The sequence below is a fragment of the Cyprinus carpio genome, chromosome A7 (genome assembly GCF_018340385.1).
Source record: "Cyprinus carpio isolate SPL01 chromosome A7, ASM1834038v1, whole genome shotgun sequence".
In the NCBI taxonomy this organism is placed as follows: domain Eukaryota; kingdom Metazoa; phylum Chordata; class Actinopteri; order Cypriniformes; family Cyprinidae; genus Cyprinus; species Cyprinus carpio.
In genome coordinates, this window is record NC_056578.1 from 13111122 (window position 1) to 13134896 (window position 23775).

Here is a 23775-nt window from a genome sequence, read left to right on the forward strand (position 1 = left end):
AACAAAAAAGCCTTTGAGGACTACACCTGGATCCCTTGTTTTGGACACAATCTCCACCTTGCTGTAAATAAGGCATTAGACATAAACAGGGTGTCTGCAGTGCTGTCAAGGCTTCGAAAAACTATTTCTGCCTTTACAAGATCACCAAAACTTTCACGCCAGCTGACCAAGAAACCAAGATCTGTCCTCTCAAGACCACAAACTCATTCATGATGAACCCACTCACTGGAATTCTTCATACAATATGGTGGAACGTTTCTTGGAGCAGCAGCAGGTTGTCTGTGCTGTCCTGGCTGAAGACAGGAAAAAATGGTATCTGATGCCAAAAGACTCAGACATTACAGTTTTAGAAACTGTTAAAGCAGTTCTTGAGCCACTCAGTCCTTTTACTGATGCACTTAGCTGGGAAAAACATACCACCCTGTCTTCAGTCTTGCCATTCTTCTGGAAGATATTTGAGTGTCTCAGTCATGAACAAAGTGACTCTGCATTAGCCCAAGAGATGAAGGAAAAGATACACGAGTATCTTCAGCATCGCTATGATGACCTGCAGCTGCGGTTTCTTTTGAACACTGCAACCTACCTTGATCCACGATTTAAGAACAGCTTTGTCTCTCTAAAGGATGATGTGAAGCAAAGTCTCCAGGATGAGGTGAGGAAAATGGGCAATGAAAAAGAAGGAATTGCATCTCGGGTATCTGGAGGAGAGTCAAGTCAAGAAGTCAGGCCATCAAAAAGAATCCAAAAATGACCTGAAGTTTCTGCTTTCCACCATACAAGGGGAAAAGAAAGAAAAAGGAGAGCCAGCATCCTCAAGTCAAGCACCTCTTTCTGCAAGTGACGAGATAAATGGTGAATTCTTGGTGTACGGTCAGATGCCTGAGGTCAGTGCTGAGGATGATCCACTTTCCTGGTGGAAAACAAATATGGATACACTACCTCAACTATCAGAGTTTACCAGGAAGTACCTTTGCATTGCTGCCTCTAGCTGTTCATCTGAAAGAGTGTTCAGTACTGCAGGGTACACTGTTAGCCCAAGACGCTTAAGACTGAGTCAGGAACATGTTGATATGTTAATGTTTCTTTCGGAAAATCTGGAAATGGCAAAGAAAGTAACTTAAGGCATAACTGTGTAGGCCAGTATTGATTTGGGTGAAACTTGTTTGAAAAAAATGCTTGTTATTTATCTATTTAATTACTCAAATATTTACAATCCTTGGCTTGAAATACTTAAATTATGCCATTGTTTTTTTTTTTTTACATTTATAATAATATTTTAATTTATAACTTGTTGTTCAGTCATGGCATATTTTGTTTAATTTATAAAAATGTTAAAGTTTATAAATAAGAAGAGTGTTTATTCAGTCATGGCTTATTGTTTTGTTATTTATCTAGTTATTTAATCACTCAAATGTTTACAATCCTTGTCTTGAAATACTTAAATTATGCCACTGTTTTTTTTTTGTTTTTTTTTTTACATTTATAATAATATTTTAGTTTATAACTTGTTGGTCATGGCATATTTTGTTTAATTTATAAAAATTGTGTTTTTTAGGTTTGTAATTTATTTTCATTTATTACTTGTGGAAAAACTTGAAACAATTTTAAACAAGTATGAAGAATGGCATTGTTTAACTTTATTAATAAAAATAGTGTGTTGTTCAGCTAGCATGTTTTTGTGTTTTGCTTTGGTACCAAGAACCATGAATTTTTACTGGTAAATTTAGTCTAAATTAAACTTTGGTTTGGTACCGAAATTGGTACCGAGAACCGTGGATTTTCACTGATATCGGTACCGAATACTGAAATTTTGGTACCGTGACAACACTAGTATGTATGTATGAATATATATATCTATTTTTTTAAGGAAGATGAGAAATAATAATAAAAATCCTGTACAGCTATGATCAGCTGTTCGTCAATCTTGACTGAGCTTTCTAATTCTATTTGTGTCTACATTTAAAATAACGCACTTGAGTGGGAAAAAAGATAAAACAAGAAATGCCTCCGTGTTCTGTGTGCGTGAGAACTGTTTACTCCCACTGACAGTCCTACATGCGCTGCAGAGACGTGTTGGATCGTTCAGACAAAGACCAGGTATGTGTGCCTGCGCATTTGTGTGATCATGTTTGTTCCACATTGCATTTATAAGAGCACTTGGGCACATCCAGAAATATGAATTGATCTCTATAGGCCTCTGTGGTTAGAGAGTTTGACTCCTAACCCTAAGGTTGTGGGTTCGAGTCTTGGGCCGGCAATACCACGACTGAGGTGCCCTTGGTGAATATTTACAGATACTAGTCCATATCGCAATTTGATTTAAGTGTAATGACCTACTTTTGATTAATTCATTCAAAATTTGACAAATTCCGTGTTAAACTGTGAATTCCGTTTTTATGACTGGATTCCGTCCGCGTTTTCTGCATTGCAGAAATCATAGGGCCCTACATGAGGACCTGTGCCACATGACTGCGGGACAGTTTTTTCCCCTCAGGCTGTCAGACTATGTTAAAATTAATTATTAAAATAAATTGCTATTGCTAATTGCTAAGTGGCCAAAGAAACCGCAGAGAAACATGCACAAATGTAACGCATAAAAATAAATAAAAACATTGAAAAAGGAAAAAGCAAAAGTTTAATAGAATGATAAACCTCACACTTCAGACTTTAAATCATTTTTTTGTTTGAAGGAGTCAAAACGATATATTATAGGCATTTGATCTGCTCCATAAACAATTCTACATAGGCTGCCTAATCCAAAGTGTTGAGATTTTTAGAATGCACAATACGTTTGTTTTCCATCCACCGGTTAAGACTTACAACAAACATTTGGTCCAATTTTTGCATTATTATAAACTAAAAGAGCAGACAGACTGAATAAAAGCATAAATCAACTGTCTGGCAGAAGTTAAGGCGCAGCAGACATAGAGCTGTTTCCACAGTAACATATCTGTATACAAAACAGTGTCTATTAAGCATAGAAATCAGTGTTCTCTCTTATTTATAATTAGGTCTATATAATTTTACCTCTAATGAGACTTAAACATTCAAAATCATGGAAGCTAATAAAAAGTAAAAGTAATAAAAACCTAGCAATAACACGAGTAAGACGCGCATGCGCAGTAAAGCATCACGTCAAAATACATGACGTCATCGCGCTAAAGTTTGCAGCAAGGACACGCTCCAAGGAAAAGAAAAAACACGCTCTAAGAATCACAAAACGCAAAGAACCAACATTAACGCTGTATACAGATTGCCACGGCAATACACTGTTAAACATGTTACATTAAAACAATTATTCCTCACTAGGAGATGTTGTATTTCTATTTTTAACCATTTTAGGGGGGTGCACCGTTCCCGGAAGTACTGCAATACCGGGTCGATGCGTGGAGTGGACGGAGCAAGCCCCTATTCCATCTCCCAGCTCCAAAAATCAATTTAATATATGGTGCCCGGGTAGGGCACGTATCAGATATTAAACTGATAAGAACAGATACTACACTTGATCTTAGCCAAAAGGCCGAGAAGCGATACCTACAAATCGTCAACAGGAGGAACCACATTCTTTAAGACAGTAAATATGACGACGGCAAGCATTATTATTATTTCTTTTAATCCTAAAAGATTCTTGTGCATAATGTTATCAAGATTGAACACTCACATTGCTACCTGTTAATATAATTTCGTTTTTTTAAAATAGTACTTTCTTCAACAAAGACTGGCAGGACGTGTCGATATTACACAAGGGTACTTGTTTGCCAATCAGAAACAGAGATACAATTCCAGGAGTATTATACAATAAAGCTACGGTCAAAATGAAACGTATCAAATGGAAATGAAAATAAAAATAACTTGCGACAAGACAGCAGAGGTAAAATGCACGGAATCCATTACGTTAACGTGAAATTATGGCTTCAAATACAGAAAGGGTCTGCCCCCGAGTGGACCAAAAAAGAATTGCAAAGAGCTGCCACCAAATCAATGCTGACGCAGGTAAAAATAAATTATGTATAAAACATATAAAAACCAACAACAACAACAACACTTATAGAGGAAACAGCTTTGTACAAAACAACAATATAACTAAAGAGGTTCATACATCGTGCTTTTTCCTAAAGATAAACCAACTATAGGCAGACGCAGTGTTTCCTTACTCAACCGTTTTAAAAACTGTGTACGTTATAAATAAACGTTACAAACATATCACCTGAAGTTCACTTCATGCACACACATAATCAACACATAACCACTTTCGCATCTTCAAATCAGTATTTTTAGAAACGTACTCAACTAACTTACGTTAGCTGTACAAGTTTACCACGCACGACTAGCAAAATGCCATAGGCCTAATCATATTCATCTTCATGCTAATAACATAATTGGAACTGCAGGTAATGTCATCCACCAACCCACAAATTTTGTCAGATAACTCAAGTTAAACCAACACCTCGATGTTATAAAATCATACGTTTTGAGTTCAAACAACTTGTCCAATGTTAGCTGGATAGCGTTAACGGTCCCTGAATTTAAACTAGCAACATCGAAAACCAACCGAACAATCTGTCGACATCTTCGACAAAACATATCAAATAACATTTGACTTTCGACTCATGTGAAGCAAAATTGTTTTAAATTACTTACCTTGCTTCGATTCCGAGCTGTACTAACAGTTGTTAAGCTTAACTACGCAGAACCAAAACCTCACGAGGAGTCGCGCGCGCTCTACACACTCACGTGCGCCCCTTAATGACGTTGCACTTCTTCTTCTTCTTCTTTTTAATGTTTAACGGCGGTTGGCATCAAGCATAATTGGTGCATTACCGCCAATGACGTTGCAGATTTACATACAGATTTACGTACAAATTACAAGACCAGCAAAGCCAAATATTTAGTTTTCCTTTACTTGAGTTTTTGTCTCAAAATCTTGGTCTGCTGGTGTTATTAAAACGTTTTATCAACCTTTTCATTTTCGATACAGTTGAATAGTTACATAGTTTATTTTTTTTTTGTTGTTGTTTTTTTTTTTTACAATAATATTGGAAAGGTATAAACAAGATGATGTCCCTTCAATCACAACAATCTTTAACCCAAACCACTGTTTTAGTTATAAAAACCGTTGCTGAAGACATATAACAGAAATATTGTAACACTCAAGAGTTGTGTTAAATTAATTTATAAGTGTTTTAATCATGCTTGCTTCAGTAAAGATGGTCGAGTGAATGAAGAAGATCAAAAGAGAAATGACAATCCAGAAGTATCAATAACCTTTACAAAAGCATTATAAATTAAGTTATATAATTGCCATTTATAACACAAGATATTATAAAACGGCATTTAAATCAGCGCCTTGTTGTTCTGTTAGGATTCATTAAATGGCGTTACTGTCCCCACACACCTTACACTGATTAACCAGGCACAATACACCTATGTTTAACAGTAATTATACAAAGCAGAAACTTCATCCACCGTCAGCTGTTATGTTAACAGACCATAAATGGCACTGATAAAAGCACTGTAAATATTGTCAAGTCTCAAAGGGCATTTTTTGGTATCAGTCAGAGCCTGTACTGCACAGAGAACACAGCTTTCAACAATTTCTCCTGATTTATAACATTTGGTTTTGTTTTATTCGTCGCAATGTGTACTGGAAAGTGTGCGCGGTTAGTGGGGCTAATACTTCTGCCTTCAGCTTTTTTGTGTATAATAGCAAATATACTTTTATTCTTCCCTAATGGAGAACAGTTGGAAACTGGCCAGATTTCCCTTCAAGTCTGGCTTATGGGAGGTGTTCTTGGTGGAGGATTAATTGTGAGTAATTCAGTTTGTTGTATTTATCTCATCATTAATGTGGTGTTTGTCTGAACTTGGCTGTTTCCTGAGAAAACAAGAGATTATGTTATTATGAGATGCACTTTTAGAAAAAAAGCTACAGAAGTTCTCACCGGGGTGGTAGTTTTTTTGAAAGGTACAAATATGTACCATTAAAGTACAATATACACTTTAGGTATTGATATGTACCTTTAAGATCCTTATATGCACCCTGTAGGGGTAAATAAGGTTAGAATGTGTACATTTTGAAAGGGAACCACCCCAGTGACAGATCTTTTTTTTGAGAATGTGCAATAGGAATTTTATTATTTCCTAACCTGAACATGAACTGACTTGGCCTGATGTTTTAGAAGTGAAGTGAAATGTAGCCAAGGATGGTGTACCATACTCGGAATTTGTGCTCTACATTTGTCCCATCCAAGAGAACACACACACACACACACACACACACACACACCCAGAGTAGTGGGTAGCCATTTTTGCTGTGTCGTCCGGGGAGCAGTTGGGGGTTCGGTGTCTTGCTCAAGGGCCTCAGTCATGCTATTGAGGGTGGAAGAGAGTCATTCACTCCCCCCACCTACAATCCCTGCCGGTACCAAGACTCAAACCCGGTGACCTTTGAGTTACAAGTTTTGACTCTCTAACCATTAAGCCACGAACATCAGATACTTCAAACAGACTGCTACAAGCCTTTCTGTGCCATTTACTTTATTATGTATGTGTCTGATAATATATAGCATACCAATCAATAAATTGGAATGGTTGAATTATCAATATTAGTCAATAAAAATAAAAGAACCTTAGAATTGAGGAACAAAAGCATAATGTCTGCGGTGAGCAAGTACAGTTATGAGGAACAGTGGTCCATTATGCAGAGCTTCACCGCTCACACCCTGAAAAATACATTGACTTCGTACTACACTATCAGAAAAAAATGGTACAAAATCTGGGGCAGAAACCTTTCAAAATGTACATGCTTATACCTTATTTACCCCTAAAGTGTGCATATAAGTACCTTAAAGGTACATTTTAGTGTACATATTAGTACCTTGATGGCACATATTTTTACCCTTTGAAAAGGTATCGTCTAATTTTTTTTTCCTTTCTGAGAGTGTATTGAACATCCTGGATATGACCAGGATGCATTAATCCTGAGGTTACGTAAGTTAGCTCATGTTCCCTTCAAGCAATAATTGCATTTACAAACGACCACGCTATGAGCAAGTAAACATGTTTCAGAAAAAGTAGAGAGAGTTTTCATTTTGAAGAAACAATCACTCTTAAAAATAAAGGTTCCAAAAGGGGATGTTGTACAGTGATGTCAGAAGAACAATTTTGAGTTCTCAAAAGAAACATTTGAATAGTTATTTAAAGAACAAATTTTCTCATTGTGAAGAACATTTTAATAATCTGAAGAACATTTTTCAATGTTCAGAGATGAACAATAAATGCCATAAATGCCAATAAAAAAAACTTTTTTTTTTTTTAAGAGTTTATCATAGAGTAAGTAATTTAGACAAATATTATTTAACCTGCTTTACAGCAACCCTTATCTCCTTGACATTACAGCTGATAAGTTAATTTGCACTCACTTTTATTTATCAGATGATGTGTCCAAGCTGCTCAGCCATCAGAGCCGGGGGCAAAGGCTGTTGCGGGGCAGGTTGCTGTGGAAACCGATGCCGTGTGAGTAAACCTGCCACAGAAAAACACCAAAAAAAATCACTATCGATCACAACTGGAAGCTCATTGGAAAAGCTGTACAATGTGACAATATTTTCAGCAGTTAGACAAAAACAACCTCTTTTGAATATAAACAAATGTATTGTACAGATAAATTACATACAGTGTATATATTAAATTTTTTGATTGTTTTACATTTCATGCTGTTTTTGTTTTGTTCAGATGCTGAATTCTGTTTTCTCGTCTGTATTTGGCATTGCTGGGTCGGCCTATTGTGCATGTGTTGCTATTGCAGCACTCGCTGTTGGGCCAAAATGCCAAGTTGAGGATGGTCAATGGCTGTATCCCTTTGAGCATACAGTAGGGTAAGAACACCTAAAACCTAAAAGAAAAACTAAATGAATGCACTGAAATTGCAGCTCTTTGTATGACCACTAGATGAGGTCTTATCCCGCACCTCAACTAAAGCTCCTTCTCTTTTCTTTCTGTCTTGTTGTAACAGGAACAGCAGTTACCTAGCGGATAAGACTATATGGTCCGAGTGTGTCTTTCCCGAGAATGTGGTTCTCTGGCACATCGTGCTGTTCTCCATACTTTTGGGTCTGTCTCTGATCCAGATGATACTCTGTGTCCTTCAGGTTGTGAATGGATGTGTGGGCTGCCTGTGTGGAGACTGCCGAAAAAGAAAATCTGTAAGTTTTACGTAACAGCATTTACATTAACATTGAAACAGTTGTGAGTTTAATTGCTTGAACGAAAACTACATTTGACAGACTGGCATGTAAAAGAGAATCACTTTTTGCTGTCTCCTAAACAGAATATTGGCAGCATGGACAATATACTGTATTATAACCAGTTACCACTGTAGTCTTTGAGGTCAATACTATAGACAAACAAATCCAAACTGTGTAAACATTAAGACCTCTGGACACTAAAATAATAATGAGATGCTCTATTCATATATTGAGAATGATCTCTTTTCTCTGTACAACAGGATGAGGGAGGTCTGTAAGGTCTGCAGAGGAGGAAAACCAAAACAAACAAATAAAAAAATGATTCAATGTGGAGTCCTCATAACAGGACAAGAGCTTTCACACAATACTAACAACTTGCAATCCATATCATCCCTAAAAAGTGATGTTGTGTGTAAATGTAACCTTAATGTAACTTTATTATGTGTAAGTGCTATTGTAGCAGTACACTATGACCAAATATCAAGCTCAGTAACCTAGATTTTATGATAGAAATTGTGTAGAAATGTAGAAATTCTTTGTCCTTTTTTAATGCAAAACTTTGTGCATTTTCGAATACTAAATCATCAGATCCTAATGATCCAAAACAACCTTCTTTCACAATAAACAATTTGCTGACATATTTAGTCCCTCATGAGCCATAAAATTTAGTTTTGTGTCATGAATTATTAACTTGAGTAATATCTATCTTTAGAGTTGGCATTAGATTGCATGAGAAAAATATTTCCTCTAATCTACAGGTTACAGAAATACCCTGAGTGCTTTCTTTTTCTGGTGTTCTTGGCAGGAAGCATACATTTTTTATTTTTTTCCACACATCTAGAGTCTGCATTTGGGGTGAGACTCTGAAAGCATGGGCTGGCTGTTTTCGATTAGCTTTCTGAATGGTCTGATAAAGTCACAACAATACTTTTTGCTTTCCTCCCTTCATCTCGACACATGTGTGATTCACTCTTTTTACTACTCACTGCTTTCACTATTGTAACTCTGACACCGGAACAAACCGGATCTTGCAGCACACACAGAAAAACAGTAAGTCAAACCCCCTGGTGGTGAAAGGCAGACCTGCAGCTGTGAAAATATTAATTCATTGAAACCAGGGAGTGTTTTAAGAAAAAGGGACATTTTCTATTGCTATTAACTCCTTGAACTCTGAGATGCATATGAATTTATGAGTCTATAGACCCCGTGCTGACATTTAGCCCATAATCATTGTTACCACAGCAGCCCTCCACTCTAAATGCTAATCCTGCACACAAACACCTATTTGAAGCTCATGTTAGGATAAAGGCTGCAGAATCTCAAAACAAGATTACAGATTGCCCAGACCATGCAAACTGATCACTGTAAACATGCCATTCATGTCTCAGCCACAACAGGAGAGAGGTAACAGCATGTCCTAGTACACATTACTACATCAGTATAATGTATAGACCTTGTTCAATCATGACGGAGTGTTCCAGGAAATGATGTTCTGTTCTTGAGATCACACATGTGAACACACAAACACATACCTTTTTTACCTGGAGAGGATTTTCTTCGTTTCTAGTTAATGTTATATTGTTGGACTAAAACTTAAACTAAAACTGGTTACCAACTAAAACTTTTAAACTAAAACTTATTACCAAATATTCACTTCAATCTTTTCACCAGTTTTTTTTTTTACATAGGTTTTGTATTTTCTTTTGGAGCTGATAGGACTTGATCTGAGCTTATGCACCTTTTTTAAAGTAAACATTACCAAAATGATCCACAAATAATGCTTTTTTAACCCAAAATCTTGGTGCATAAGCTCTGATGAATGAGCCTGGTGACCAATGTCCTATGTGATTCTTGAAAGAAAACAATTTGACAAAAAGATTGAATCCAATATTTGGTGATAATGTAGCATAATGAGAAATTTACAAGCACTTTTTAAAAAGCTGGTAATTTTTCTACCAGGAACACCAAATTAGGTTAAGCATTTTCTGCACAGCACAAGGGTTAAAGAAAAAGATTGAGACGTGGCATGGACCTGACCAGACTAATTCAATGACCATCCATCAATTAGACACAGAGAACAGACACAAAGCACTCATTAACATCCACAATGGCTCAGGACAAGAAGGAAACAGACCAGAAAAGCACTGATTTTTTTTAATTCAAACAGCATTCTGTTTAATGGATCATTAAAATTAGTTAAAAACTAACTCCATTAATCCTGATTAATTTAAAAGGATTTGTCTTTGTATGTCTTTAAGAATGTAACACACATTGGATTGCAATCATGAAGAATCAACAGCTTCATGTCACTGCATGTCTTTCTCCATGTGATTCATTCCCTCTAAAATAGACAAGTAACATCATAGGCGTTATTGGCTATGAATGTTGGAATTTGACACTGACTTGTTGTGAGCTCACACACAATCATGGAGTAGTGTGTGTGGAGGGGAGGTGGATTGTTGACAGGGACAAAATTGGGGTGGGAGAGGGGGATGACAATTTTAAGGAGGGGACATTTTGGGTGAGAACAGGGTGGGAAAACTTGTAAAAAGCGATTCAAGCTAGACTAGAGCAGATATTCTGTGCACTGAAGCCAAACAACAGCATGCGAGTAAGCTCTGCAGCTTTGCAGCTTTGCATGAAACAGTAAATACAGGTGCATCTTAATAAATTAGAATGTCGTGGAAAAGTTCATTTATTTCAGTAAATCATCTCAAATTGTGAAACTTGTGTATTAAATAAATTCAATGCACACAGACTGAAGTAGTTTAAGTCTTTGGTTCTTTAATTGTGATGATTTTGGCTCACATTTAACAAAAACCCACCAATTCACTTTTACTTGAAATTTGAGTGAACTTTACAAGGAATAGACTGAGGCTGGGGTCATGGCATCAAGAGCCACCACACACAGACGTGTCAAGGAATTTGGCTACAGTTGTCATATTTGTCTTGATAAGCCACTCCCGAACCACAGACAACGTCAGAGGTGTCTTACCTGGGCTAAGGAGAAGAAGAACTGGACTGTTGCCCAGTGGTCCAAAGTCCTATTTTCAGGTGAGAGCAAGTTTTGTATTTCATTTGGAAACCAAGGTCCTAGAGTCTGGAGGAAGGGTGGAGAAGCTCATAGCCCAAGTTGCTTAAAGTCCAGTGTTAAGTTAACATTTTGGAGCACTTCATGCTTCCTTGTGCTGACCAGCTTTTTGAAGATGCTGATTTCATTTTCCAGCAGGATTTGGCACCTGCCAAAAGCACCAAAAGTTGGTTAAATGACCATGGTGTTGGTGTGCTTGACTGGCCAGCAAACTCACCAGACCTGAACCCCATAGAGAATCTATGGGGTATTATCAAGAGGAAAGTGAGAAACAAGATCCAAAAAATGCAGATGAGCTGAAGGCCACTGTCAAAGAAACCTGGGCTTCCATACCACCTCAGCAGTGCTACAAACTGATCACCTCCATGCCACGCCGAATTGAGGCAGTAATTAAAGCAAAAGGAGCCCCTACCAAGTATTGAGGACATGTACAGTAAATTAACATTTTCCAGAAGGCCAACAATTCACTAAAAAGGTTTTTTTTTTTATTATTGGTCTTATGAAGTATTCTAATTTGTTGAGATGAATTGGTGGGGTTTTGTTAAATGTGAGCCAAATCATCACAATTAAAGAACCAAAGACTTAAACTACTTCAGTCTGTGTGCATTGAATTTATTTAATGACCCAAAGACTTAAAGCATTAGTTCACCCAAAAATGAAAATTATGTTATTAATGACTCACCCTCATGTTGTTCCAAACCCGTAAGACCTCCATTCATCTTCGGAACACAGTTTAAGATATTTTAGATTTAGTCCGAGAGCTTTCTGATCCTCCATTGAAAATGTATGTACGGTATACTGTCCATGTCCAGAAAAGTAATAAAAACATCATCAAAGTAGACCATTTGACATCAGAGGGTCAGTTAGAATTTGTTGAAGCATCTTGAAGCATCAGTGCGTTCACGACGCTGCAGTCACGCCGCTGACGTACGACGCTGCTGACGTGTTTTCTGGTGTGCCCAATAACAAAGATAACACATCAGCAGCGTCGTACGTCAACTGCAGTATTGTGAACGCGCTCACAACAGACCCGGAAGAGAAGAAAATGCTGAATAAAGTCGTAATTTTTTCTTATTTTTGGAGCAAAATGTATATTCGATGCGTCAACAAATTCTGTGTGTGATCAGTCTGTGTGCATTGAACTTATTTAAAACATGAGTTTCACAATTTGAGTTGAATTACTGAAATAAATGAACTTTTCAACAACATTCTAATTTACTGAGATGCACCTGTACTCATTAAATCACTCATCTTTCTCTGAGAGTGTGTATATATGCAACCAAATAGAACACCAGGCATATCATTTCTTTTTGGGTTTCTGCAAATTTTGTCATTCTGTTTAAACTATTTCACTACCATACACTTTTGTTGAAGGTTTGTGCTTTACTAGTAAAGCACAGTTTTTTCCTCTTAAGCTAACATTATTTTTTCCTTTACTATAGCTTATTTATCTCTCATTATCATCTATATCAGTACATATTTTCTGTAATATACACTTAATGAAGTTTCATCTTAGTTGATGTTTTTAATCATAGGTAATTATTCTTCTCACAATGCCACACAAAGCAGGAGAGAGTTGATTAGATTTGGCTAAATCATCAACAATAGTGGAGAAACACAATGGAAAATCCATTTGATTGGATTTATAGAAAAGCAACAAGTGTTTAGAGATAAAGGTAAATCTGGTAAGGCAAAACAAATGGAGTGTATCAACAATAGACAGTTAGGCCTACATTAGGCTGTCAGTGGAAAACTAATGTTAACAGCTGTGATCCATGATCTGATTGCATAAACATGGGTGTTTCTTTGTATGCCTGCTATAATACACTACTATCTGTAAATGTGACCTTAATTGCGTCATCTCACCTCAGTGATAAGTTTGCACAGTCTGCAGTATAAGATGCATTCTATATGAGGTATCAGATCCCCAATCCCATTTAATGCTCTTGACAAACATTATTTTACTTACGTGGGAGAACAAGTTTTAAACAGTGTTAAAGAAGCTTCTTTTTACCGTTTAAACAGAACAATTTTCAAGTTATAAAAATATATTTTGCTTTAAAAGCATGGAAGGAGAGAGTCAGAAATAGAATGGAACCAAATTTCATTTTCTCTTACTGTAAAGCTAGCAAAAACTATTTTCATGCAAGTCTGAGATGAGTTGTCTTCTGGTTCAGGGTTTTTGTTATAGAAAGAAAATGTGGAGTGATTCTACTTTCAGACACTATTTGTTTAAGTGTGTCACTACAGGACTGCACATTTCTTCTTTACTTTCTTCCTGTAGATGTCAAAATTAGGAAAAAAAGAGGAGGAGCTAAACAGGAGAAACAGGTGAGACCAGGAGAGAAAGAAATGAAAAAAAAAAACATGGAACATGAAAATGGCTTCATTCAGAGGGAGCAAAAAATAAGAAAGACACTTTCTGTACCAAGTCAAAAACAATGAGAAAAATGTTACTGTTTTTTTTTTTTTTTTTTGTGGAGTCTAAAGTGAAAAAAGAGGTTTGGGTTCAGATAATAAAATGGATCTCAATTAACTGAAAAAACAAATCCCACCACAACTTTTTTGGGACAAACAATTTCCTGCTGTCCCATATGGACGATAAGAATTCAAAGAAAATCTCTGGATTTATTTATCCTTTTAACACTGTTCCTGAATCAGCCTTCAAACAGAAGCCTACAGAACTAGGACAAACTTCAGACTGCTCTCTGATCAATGGCAAGTGGGTTAATGCTATTGGTGTGAAGTCACACAATTACCAGCAATGGGGGGCCTTGGCCTTCAACCCAGATTGAGCAGCAGGCTTGCTGTTCAGAATTCTAATCTGTTTCTCCTTTGGAATTTGCCTCTGTAAACTTCCACTGCAAAAAAAAAAAAAAAAAAAAAAAAAAAAAAAACACACAACAAACAGACTGTCAGCTAGAAAATAAAAATGAATAAGGGTGGAAATACATATTTCCTGGTATGGTGTTTCTGGAACACCTGTTTCTCAGAAATGTGAATATGAGCTTTCTTTGATCTTTTACTCTTGAGAAGTTGCCATGTTATTCAAATTCACCCTATGAAGTAGCGTCCAATGGTGCTGGAAGCCTGAATTTAAACTGGAGCCATGGGGACTTGTGGAGACTTGCCTGATGCCTAAAAGTGTAGTTATATTAAGCAAAACTGAATTGGCCAGGAGTAATGATCTAAGAATATCTTAAACACACTATAAAACTTTGATTGTGTGAAATAATTTTTAACTTCTAAACACTTTAACAATGGTGATCAATCTTAAACATCATAATGGTCTTGTGAACAAAATTTAAAGTACAGAAAAACTAGGTTAAAATTCTCAATGGCTGAATTCTAAAATGTTCATTGTCCTTAATCTTATATTGTAGCACACAAAAGTTTTCAAAAAGAACTATAATCCCATCTCATCTGTTGCTATCTTTCATTTGAGTTTTTCATTTGAGACATCTTTCACAATCATTCCTTTAAATGTCCACTAATTAAATTAATCAGGCATGTTTGAATTGTTTTGAATGGTTACAATAAAACGGATTAGCTTTTTCAATTTTACCAGTAGCAACATACCAAAGCCAAGATTCTAACTTATTTCAAGTCCCAGTTATATGACATGCTGAATTATGGAAGTCTAAAAACTTAAAACCTTACACATATGAAAATGATAAAAAGTTTAATAAATTGGTCCTGAATAGTGAGAATGTTTTCCTCATGTTTCACTGGAGACGTTCCAGCACAATAGCAAGCTACTGAGTGAAAGAGAAGGAGGAGGAGGAGGAGGAGGAGGGCGTGCTGCTCAGATAAGCTATTTAAAGCTGAAACTTCTGTGTGCTCAGACCTGAAGCTTTCCATGTTGTCATAGCTGAACAGGTTCTATCATCGTCAGTGATTTGGACAAAATTTCAACTATCGCAAGTCACTTGGAATTTGAAGAATTCTTTTGGGTGACAGTGCCAGTGTAAGTGCGTTTCAAGAGAACAACCGGTGAGTCAATTTGATTAACCTATTTAATAATATCTATCAAACTGCATACTGAATTATACAAATATGCAAAATTCAGGGTAAATACCAACTCGTATAAAGGCTGTTAAACAATCTGGAGGTGTGTCAAAGTGGGAGTGTCACAGTAATAATTTTCTTGCTACAGACAAGAAAATGGCTATACATTGTTAAAATGGTTTGTAATTTTAACAAGACAAACGTAAAATGCTACAGTAAAAACGTGTTAAGTGGAAAGCTGTTAATAAAAATATATAACATACAATAATAACAATTTAACTGTAAAACTCCTTTGGTGTATGAATTACCATGTACAGTTTAATCTTAATTGCTTCCAACAAGACAATACACGTATACTTTTACAGTAACATTTTTCAAATTGTTTAGTACAAAATATGATTCACCTTGTAATTTACAATAAAAGTTTACGTAGTGCTTATTTAGCCTTTTTTTGCTGCATTTTTTTTTTTTATTATTGTTTTATGTATGGTACGCTGCAGTGTTTTTTTTTTTTATTTTTTTTTTATTTGTTCTTGAGTAAAGTCAAATTTACATAAATATTAATGTGACCTTATATTTTATCATCCATTTTACGACTTATATAGGATACCTACAAAATATTCAAAGTCACAAAAATAACATCCCACATGCCTAAAAACTTTCTTTAGGCTTTTTAGGCTACATATGAAAGATTATTTTTTATTGTGTAGTACCGTGAACTTCCTGAGGGTTAAATGCATTATTAAACCAATAAATCATTCCACATACTCTCTATCAACAAATATCCTGTAATCTTCAGAGGGCACTTTGCATGTTAGGTTTTCATTCATTACTTGGCACACTAGGGACAGTTCACCCAAAAATGAAAATTACCCCATGATTTACTCACCCTCAATGCATCCTAGGAGTATATGACTTTTTCTTTCAGACAAATCGGAGTTATATTAAAAAATGTCCTGTCTCTTCCAAGTTTTATAATGGCAGTGAATGAATGTTATTTTTCAACTGTCCAAAAGAAGTCCAATAAAGTGCACCCCAGCAAAGGGGTTTTCTTTGCTCTAAACAAAACTTGGTTCTCGTGAGACTAGCATATTCTCACCGAAGCTTACGCTACACCTATGTCACCACCATGTGACTTCTTTTGGACCATTAAAAATAACACCCATTCACTGCCATTATTAAGCTTGGAAGAGCCAGGACATTGTTTAATTCTTATTAAAGGGGTCATATGATGCTGCTAAAAAGAACATTATTTTGTGTATTTGGTGTAATGAAATGTGTTTATGCAGTTTAAGGTTCAAAAAACACATTATTTTCCACATACTGTACATTATTGTTTCTCCTCTATGCCCCGCCTTCTGAAACACGCCAATTTTTACAAAGCTCATCGGACTGAAAAGCGAGGTGTGCTCTGATTGGCCAGCTACCAGTTCGTCGTGATTGGCTGAATACCTCAATCCACGGTGCAAAGTTGATGTATTTCCTCAGCAACCAGCACGGCTCAGCCCCAGGCATGACAAAGCGGATATCGTTCTCTTTTGGAAGGCCTAACAAAGTAGTTTCGCTTTCACAGTGAAACACACAGCATCTATACGGTGGCGTCAACAACAATACTACAATGAGAATAAGAGGTACGCCTTCCTTCTTTGCGTGAACATCTGGGCGGCATTATCCAAATCTTCCAACATAGTGACGTAGAGATGTGGGGGCGTGTTAGAACGAGCCGTTTTAAGGGGGTGTGGACGAGTCTTAACTTTTATAAAGAATATCTCTTTGGATTTGAGACTTTAGTCTTTGCAACTTTACAGATCATCTTCATGCACCAAGAGCTTGTAACACTCCAAAGAGAAAGGAAAAATTTAAATCACATCATATGACCCCTTTAATAACTCTTACTGGATTCTTCCTGAGAGAAGAAAGTCATATACAAGGATGCCTTGAGGGTGAGTAAATCATGGGATAATTTTCGGTTGTGACTAGAAGAGATACATATGACTGGAAGTAAACAAAAAATGACATTTTTTACCTATTAGATTGTGTTTTATTAAGGTCTATACCTACCCCTACTCTAAACCTAACCCTCACAATGATGCAAATACAGTAATTATTGTTCACCGTGACAAAAATTACACTATATTGATGTGCTCATGCCTAGTTGCCCAGCTGTATCGCTTCTAGTCTTAACAGTAATTTAAATTTTTGGGTGAACTATCCCTTTAACAGCAATGAGTTTATTGAATGAATGAATGTAGCTCAACTGCTAGGGTATCTCTATTTTTGCGTAAAGAGCTTTACTTTTCTTCTGAACTCTGGATGATCTCTTGGACCGAGATTTTATGTAACATACTTTTCTGTGAATGATGCATCTGGACCAAACTGCCTGCGTATGGAAATCACAAGAGATCTTGTAAACATTCTTTCATAATTAATATGCATTTGCCTGCCCCCTTTTCCCATCGCCCGAGTAGACCACAGTGTGCCCGAACATCACGTACTGCAAAATCTCAATGGGAAAGCACGTGTGCGCGCACGAGCATGGGAGTGGGGGATGTTCACAGAGTAGCAAGAGAGAAATCAAAATCATAAAACTCATTTTGAGATACTAACAATCTTTTAAAACATCAATAATTCAATTTATGAACTGCCTAAAAGAACTTAAATTCAAAAGTCTTTTTCTATTTATTGGACACCAAAAAGGGCCATCAGCCCCTCATATAGTCTTTATAACACAATGTAAATACTAAAGATAATGAAACTGAAAACTACTGACACTAAAAAGAAGGAATATAAAAAAGTGTGAATTCACAGGTTATCCTTATCTCCTTCAGCTTGTTGAGAAAAAAGCAGTGTGGTTGAAATGATTGGAAAGGCATTCAACCTATCCAGTGCTGCAATTCACAGTCTGCAATTCCAGGAAAAATGCTGTGGAACTCTAAATTAATGACAAATGAAACTGACAGCCCTGGTTTGTTTCTGAGGGCGTGCAATATGTTTGCACTGCTAGTGTCTTATTCTCCGAAAAGAGGCTGGGGATATAGGAGAAGGTAAAATGGAATGAAGTGTCGTAACTATAGATTACTTAACTGTTTTAAGCAGCAGTCCTCCAGAGTTTACTTAACCTATAAAAGACAAAACACAGGCATACCGATACACAAACGCATCTCATAGTGTTTAGTAAATGACATGGAGCGGGTCATCATATTAGGTCACAAGTCTAGATTAAATACCCTATAAGGGTGTTGTGTGTGTGCATGTGTTTGTGTCTACAAGATCTTGATTGTAGTACATTTATAAATGCATGTCTATAGCACTAGTAAACAACTTAGCTCTAAATCGTACACTTCTTACATCATTTCTGGGCAAGAGCCTCCTCATCTACTTTTTCCCAAACTAGTCTGGGCCTTTTTCTTATGCTTTTCAACACAAACTGAACACACAGAGAAATAAGAATGAAAACTAAAATTCCGGTGACGAGCACTTACACAAAAATAATGTTTTGCTTGAGTTATGAAAATGACTGAGAGGAGAAAAGAAGCGAGAGGAATGGTTATGGATAAATGTATAGCATATAATTGGCACAAGAAGTGATGGAAATGTTTGTGTGTGTGTGTATTTACTAGAACCAAGGGAAAGTTAATAAGAAAAACATTTGCCTTTACTTTTCAGCGTCAGTTTTAGAAAATATTTTGGACACAAATGTTCTCCACAAAAAGGTTCTTGGTTTGATGCAATAACTGATGCAAACCATTTGAGGCAGTACAGACAGAAGGCTATGAAGAGGTCATTTTTACATCATTTACAACACAAATCATTTTATCTGCAGTCTCAAATGGTGACACTTTATGCCTATAATGAAAAGAAGACATTTGCAGAAGCCAGAAAACTTGAAAAGAAACAAACTGAGTTAAACCAAGCAGTTCTTTCTTATCACTTAGACTCTCTAAATAATCAAGATCTGAAGATATAAACTATAGAATGATCATAAAGCTAAAACTCAAATCAAACAGCAAAACAAATTTTCATAACATTCTGATATGTTTGCATATCAGATCTGAACAGATGTTGTCCAAAAATATTATTTTTTCCACAATACAAAGAGCTATTCCAACACTTCTGATTTATGAGAGTTCATAACAGAAATAAAAGAGATGGGTGGGAACAGAGTGTTATGTATGACAGTGAACGTCTGTGGCGTGTGGTGACGTGGTTCTGTGACAACGGTTTACTAACACACAAACATTCTCTTGTGTTGTGTGTTAATGTTTAAGAACGACATGTAGTTGGGTGGAAAACATGCCCTGATTTTATTTTTTATGTCATGCCTTGCATTTCAAGCCCAACAACTATGATCTCATGACTTATTTCACAAGCTTGTAGTTTATGATCCCATTCAGCATGTATTTTTTTAATGTGAAAACTAACCTAAGAAAAAATATGCAGGTCAGCCCCTAAAGTATCACGTTGGTTTCTGGGGCAGACTGGATTCATAGAGCATTTCAGAACAGTGTAAAAAGCCAAGTCATTAAAAATTAACCATTAACCCTGTATACTACAAACCAAAGGCCAAACCTGGGAAAAGGTGATAAGAGTAGCACTGGCCACTTTGACACAAAAAGCTCTTAAGAAGACATGCTTGTATTTGTATTTGTATTTGGCATAGGGTTCTAATGGAAATTAACCAAGTCATACACTTAGCAGAAACCACTCTGTAACCCACATACTAAACAACTGCAGGGCATAAATCACTTCGTACACGAGTTCATAAACGAATTATGAATAATACGCGTAGCAGTAGGGATGCACGATATTTAATGCGCATCTCGTCAGTAAAGCAGGTTCTGTAATCAGCCTTAAATCTCTACACGTGCGTGCTTTCACGTGGAGCAGCATTTACTACACAGAGCCGTTGTTCAATGACAATCTGCGCAAGACCACAATCATATTTTGCGCAGCTTGTCGTGCCGATATTTATCGTGCATTCCTACTTAGCAGCTGTCAAAAATGATTCAAACTGAACTCCCTATATCGCTAATATTGTTAAACTGACAGTCTCTATCAGGAGAACTTGACCTGTCGTGTAATACCCAATCACGGATTTATTAGATCGGATGACTCCGTTCAGTCTACACACTTACGTCGCTATATGGGATTAGACACACACAATGCTGTAATGTGATTATACAGTACAGTACATAAAACCCACGGTGACCTGGGAAGTTTTAGACAAGTAACGTTAACAATCACAACAAACAGCAGCGGTTTTACATAAAAGGGTTAGTTCACCTAAATTAGTTGAAAATTAGACTGTTTTACTCACCCTCGAGTGGGGTCTTCTTTCAGACGAATCCTGCCGGAGTGAATAAAGGCCTCCTGTAGTGAATCCATGCCTTTTTGTAAGAAAAATCGTAAGATGTCGGCGTTGCGTGATTAGTGACGAACGCGGAGAGAGAACAAAACAAAACCCGGTCATGAATTAGAAGTACAAACCGAGGATTTGCAAAGAAAAATGTCGGAGGATTTCAATATAAACCAAAAGGAGACTGGTTTTCCTTTGCTAAAGTAACGAAACTTTACGTCATTTGCTCCTAAAAACAACTGTCAAGACTAGCATATCTCTGAGGCGCCCGCTGCGCATACGTGCTGCGTCATCCGCTGGAACGTCTTCCGTGTATGACAGAGAACGGAAGTGAGAGAAACGTGTTTATTACGTTTGAAAAATTTATATTTTTCTTACAAAAACTCATAGATTCACTACAGGAGGTGTTTACACAAGTAGAGTTTTTATAATGCACGACTGCAATGATAAGAGCTTGGAATAGCCAGGGCGATTTTTAATATAACTCAGACTGGATTAGTCTGAAAGAAGAAAGTCATATACACCTAGGATGGCTCGAGGGTGAGTAAAACACAGTCTAATTTTCATGTTTGGGTGAACTAACCCTTTGATGACCACAGAAGCAACTGAAGGGCATTAACAAGCAAAACTTTTGCTTGTTTTGAAACGTTATTTAGTGTTGTTTTGATGGAGCAGGTCAGGCCAGGGATGTGAAACTCAAGTCCTGGAGGACTGTAGCACTGCATAGTTTAGATTCAACCCTAATTAAACACACTAATCCTACTAATCAAGTCTTTCAAGCTTATTTGAAAGCTACATGGTTTCTGTGTTGAAGCAGGGTTGGAACAAAACTCTGCAGGGCTCCGGTGTTCTGACGATTTGTCCTACCCTGTTTGCTACCTCCTATTAAAAACAGTGGGTAGTACAATTCCACAATGAAAAATGCTACTGTAAAGTCATGGTTTATTAACGTCTTTACCCCCCACAACCCTAAACCTACCCTTACAGTAATGCAAATACAGTAATTATGTGTTATATTCGCGGTTGTAACTAGAAGGGATACAGCTACAGGAAACCAACAATATTTTTTTTCTACCTGTTAGATTGTGTTTTATTAAAGTATACACCTACCCCAACCCGAAACCTACCCTTACAGTAATGCAGATACATTAAATGATGTTCAGAATGAGAAAAAGGAGGCAATATTGGTGTGCGCATGCGCAGTATACCCTGGTAGGAAACACCTCTGGGCTAACAGATGTTTCTCTTGTCCTTTAGTTCCTCCTACTGATATGGGTGTAAAAATGCTGCAGTGCTTTCCCTTCTACAGACGCTGCAAGGAGAGGTGCAAAAAACAGTGCCCTCCTGAGACGGGTAAGTAATGTTCTCAAACTTTGTAACTTTTCCAGATAGATCCAAAAGGTAATTTATAATCTGGCCAAATGATAAATTGGTAGGTGACATGAAAATTAAAGCAGTGAAAATTGTCATCTAGTGTGACATGGTATGAAAAAAAAAATTCAATTATATTTTTTATAAGTGCATTAACATTTTATTTTTAGATTGTATTTATTATATTATGATGAGGTGTAACAATTATATATTTGTATATTATTTTTACTTTATATTTTTATGAAGTGAGATAATTATATAATTATTTTTGTCTGCTTATTCAGCAGTAGCAAGTGAAGAGGTGAAACCTCGGCTATGTTCCACTACCTCTTGGGGCAGTGAAGGGGACAGCAGCAATCTGAGCTGCCCACAGGCCTATTTTTCCCACAAGGCTCGGCTCTCACTTCGACACCAGATGGATAGCAACATCAATGCAGTGGATGCAACATACTAACTTTTCTCTGCAGAACCCTTGAAAGTAAACTTTAGATTTACAGCCCCAGTCCAGTTTAAGTCCCTTATTGGAGAGTTTTTGCCGGGAACTGGAGGATGAGCCATTAGGAGGAACAAGCAGCATGGAAGTTTGCCTCTCTTTGAATGCTTATGGACACTCATGAGCATCAGCTGTATGCATTGCAGTAACAATATCAAAATAAGTGTCAGAATTTAATTTAACAATACAGCAGCAAGTGTAAAATGGTACAGCTGAGTGTAATTTGGTGAAAGGGGATATTATGAAACACTCTTAAGAGTTACAGTATGTTTACATGATAACCAATAAGTGCTTTTTTTCCTAGCCTGCATTTGCCCTCCATAGCAACTGCTATACATGAATCTGCAGTATCTGAACTGGATAATGGCTTTATCTGAGGAGACACCGACATCATTATGCAATTGGGTTTTTTGAGCCCGATATAAATTCGTTCCGTAGGATTCTTTGATGAATAGCAGTCTACCTAATAAAATCAACCACGTTTTGCCTTGCTGGTGATAAATTCAGTGTGTATTGTGAAGCAACTGAATGTTTTTCTTCTTTTACATAAAAAGAAAGGAGGTTTCTAAAGCTTATTTTGTTTTCTGTGTAAGTGCCATTTTCTATGCCCTGCAGCTGCATCAAGGTCCATTAACAGTGTGCACAGCTCTAACTTTAATTACATTTTTTATTATGTTTAGATTTCAGGGCTTTTTGAAATATGCCCTGACCATAAACACATTTTGCTTGAGAAGTGTTTTTGAAACAATTCTATAAAAGATGGTTGGTTGGTTGGACTTTATGCAAGAAGGCCTGGTTTTTAAATCTTTATAAGGTTTTCTTCTTATTGCATGTATAAAACCGGTCAAGTGAAAGGAGAAGTTTGTTGTGTTTGAAAAAACATGTTTTTCATTATGTGTATCTGGACTTCTTCACATTGTTGTGTGCATATGTATTAAAATTTGAATTTTTTAAACATTAAAGGTGGATTTTTACACCCTAACCCAGTAAAAGAACAGAATTCACAAGACACTGTTACACACTGTTAAAAAAATGTATAACAAATAAAAAAGACAGAAAACTAAATTACAATGAAGTTAAAACAACACATGAATTGTTGTTTTCACTGATGATTGTAAAAATAATAATTAAAAATAAAACTGTTTTTCAAAAAGAAACAAGCAACTTTTTTATACTTTTCTAACAACAGCAACAAAGAAAATGTCTTTAA

At 36.5% G+C, this 23775-nt stretch overlaps 2 protein-coding genes, 1 long non-coding RNA gene and 1 other non-coding gene across 9 annotated transcripts; 2 read left to right on the forward strand and 2 right to left on the reverse strand.

Annotated features, from left to right (window-relative positions):
• Nucleotides 1-3341: 3341 nt before the first annotated feature.
• Nucleotides 3342-3532, reverse strand: LOC122145831. Its single transcript, XR_006160565.1, has one exon. It is a non-coding gene; the product is annotated as a U2 spliceosomal RNA (small nuclear RNA).
• A 2002-nt stretch (nt 3533-5534) lies between these two features.
• LOC109058417 (transmembrane 4 L6 family member 5-like) lies at nt 5535-8884 on the forward strand. The gene is made up of 5 exons (XM_042759730.1): nt 5535-5808; nt 7435-7515; nt 7735-7877; nt 8015-8204; nt 8507-8884. Exons 1-5 carry the CDS (start codon nt 5638-5640, stop codon nt 8522-8524), a joined length of 603 nt encoding a protein of 200 aa, XP_042615664.1. The 5' UTR covers nt 5535-5637; the 3' UTR covers nt 8525-8884.
• On the reverse strand, nt 5700-8109 carry LOC122145597. The gene is made up of 3 exons (XR_006160418.1): nt 7970-8109; nt 7708-7894; nt 5700-7525 (listed from the first exon to the last, which is right to left on the reverse strand). It is a non-coding gene; the product is annotated as an uncharacterized LOC122145597 (long non-coding RNA).
• Nucleotides 8885-15170: 6286 nt separating the features above from the next.
• Nucleotides 15171-23722, forward strand: si:ch211-237l4.6 (uncharacterized protein LOC446130 homolog). Of its 6 annotated transcripts, none has more exons than XR_006160419.1 (3): nt 15171-15330; nt 21959-22054; nt 22357-23722. XR_006160419.1 is itself a non-coding variant. In XM_042759744.1 (3 exons), the coding sequence occupies exons 1-3, from the start codon at nt 16964-16966 to the stop codon at nt 22524-22526; spliced, it is 279 nt and encodes a 92-aa protein (XP_042615678.1). In that variant the 5' UTR covers nt 16924-16963; the 3' UTR covers nt 22527-23722. The 6 variants fall into 6 exon arrangements, 2 of the variants coding, with proteins under 2 accessions (XP_042615678.1, XP_042615677.1); XM_042759744.1 differs by lacking the exon at nt 15171-15330 and adding an exon at nt 16924-16976; XM_042759743.1 differs by lacking the exon at nt 15171-15330 and adding an exon at nt 17151-17288.
• Nucleotides 23723-23775: the final 53 nt, after the last annotated feature.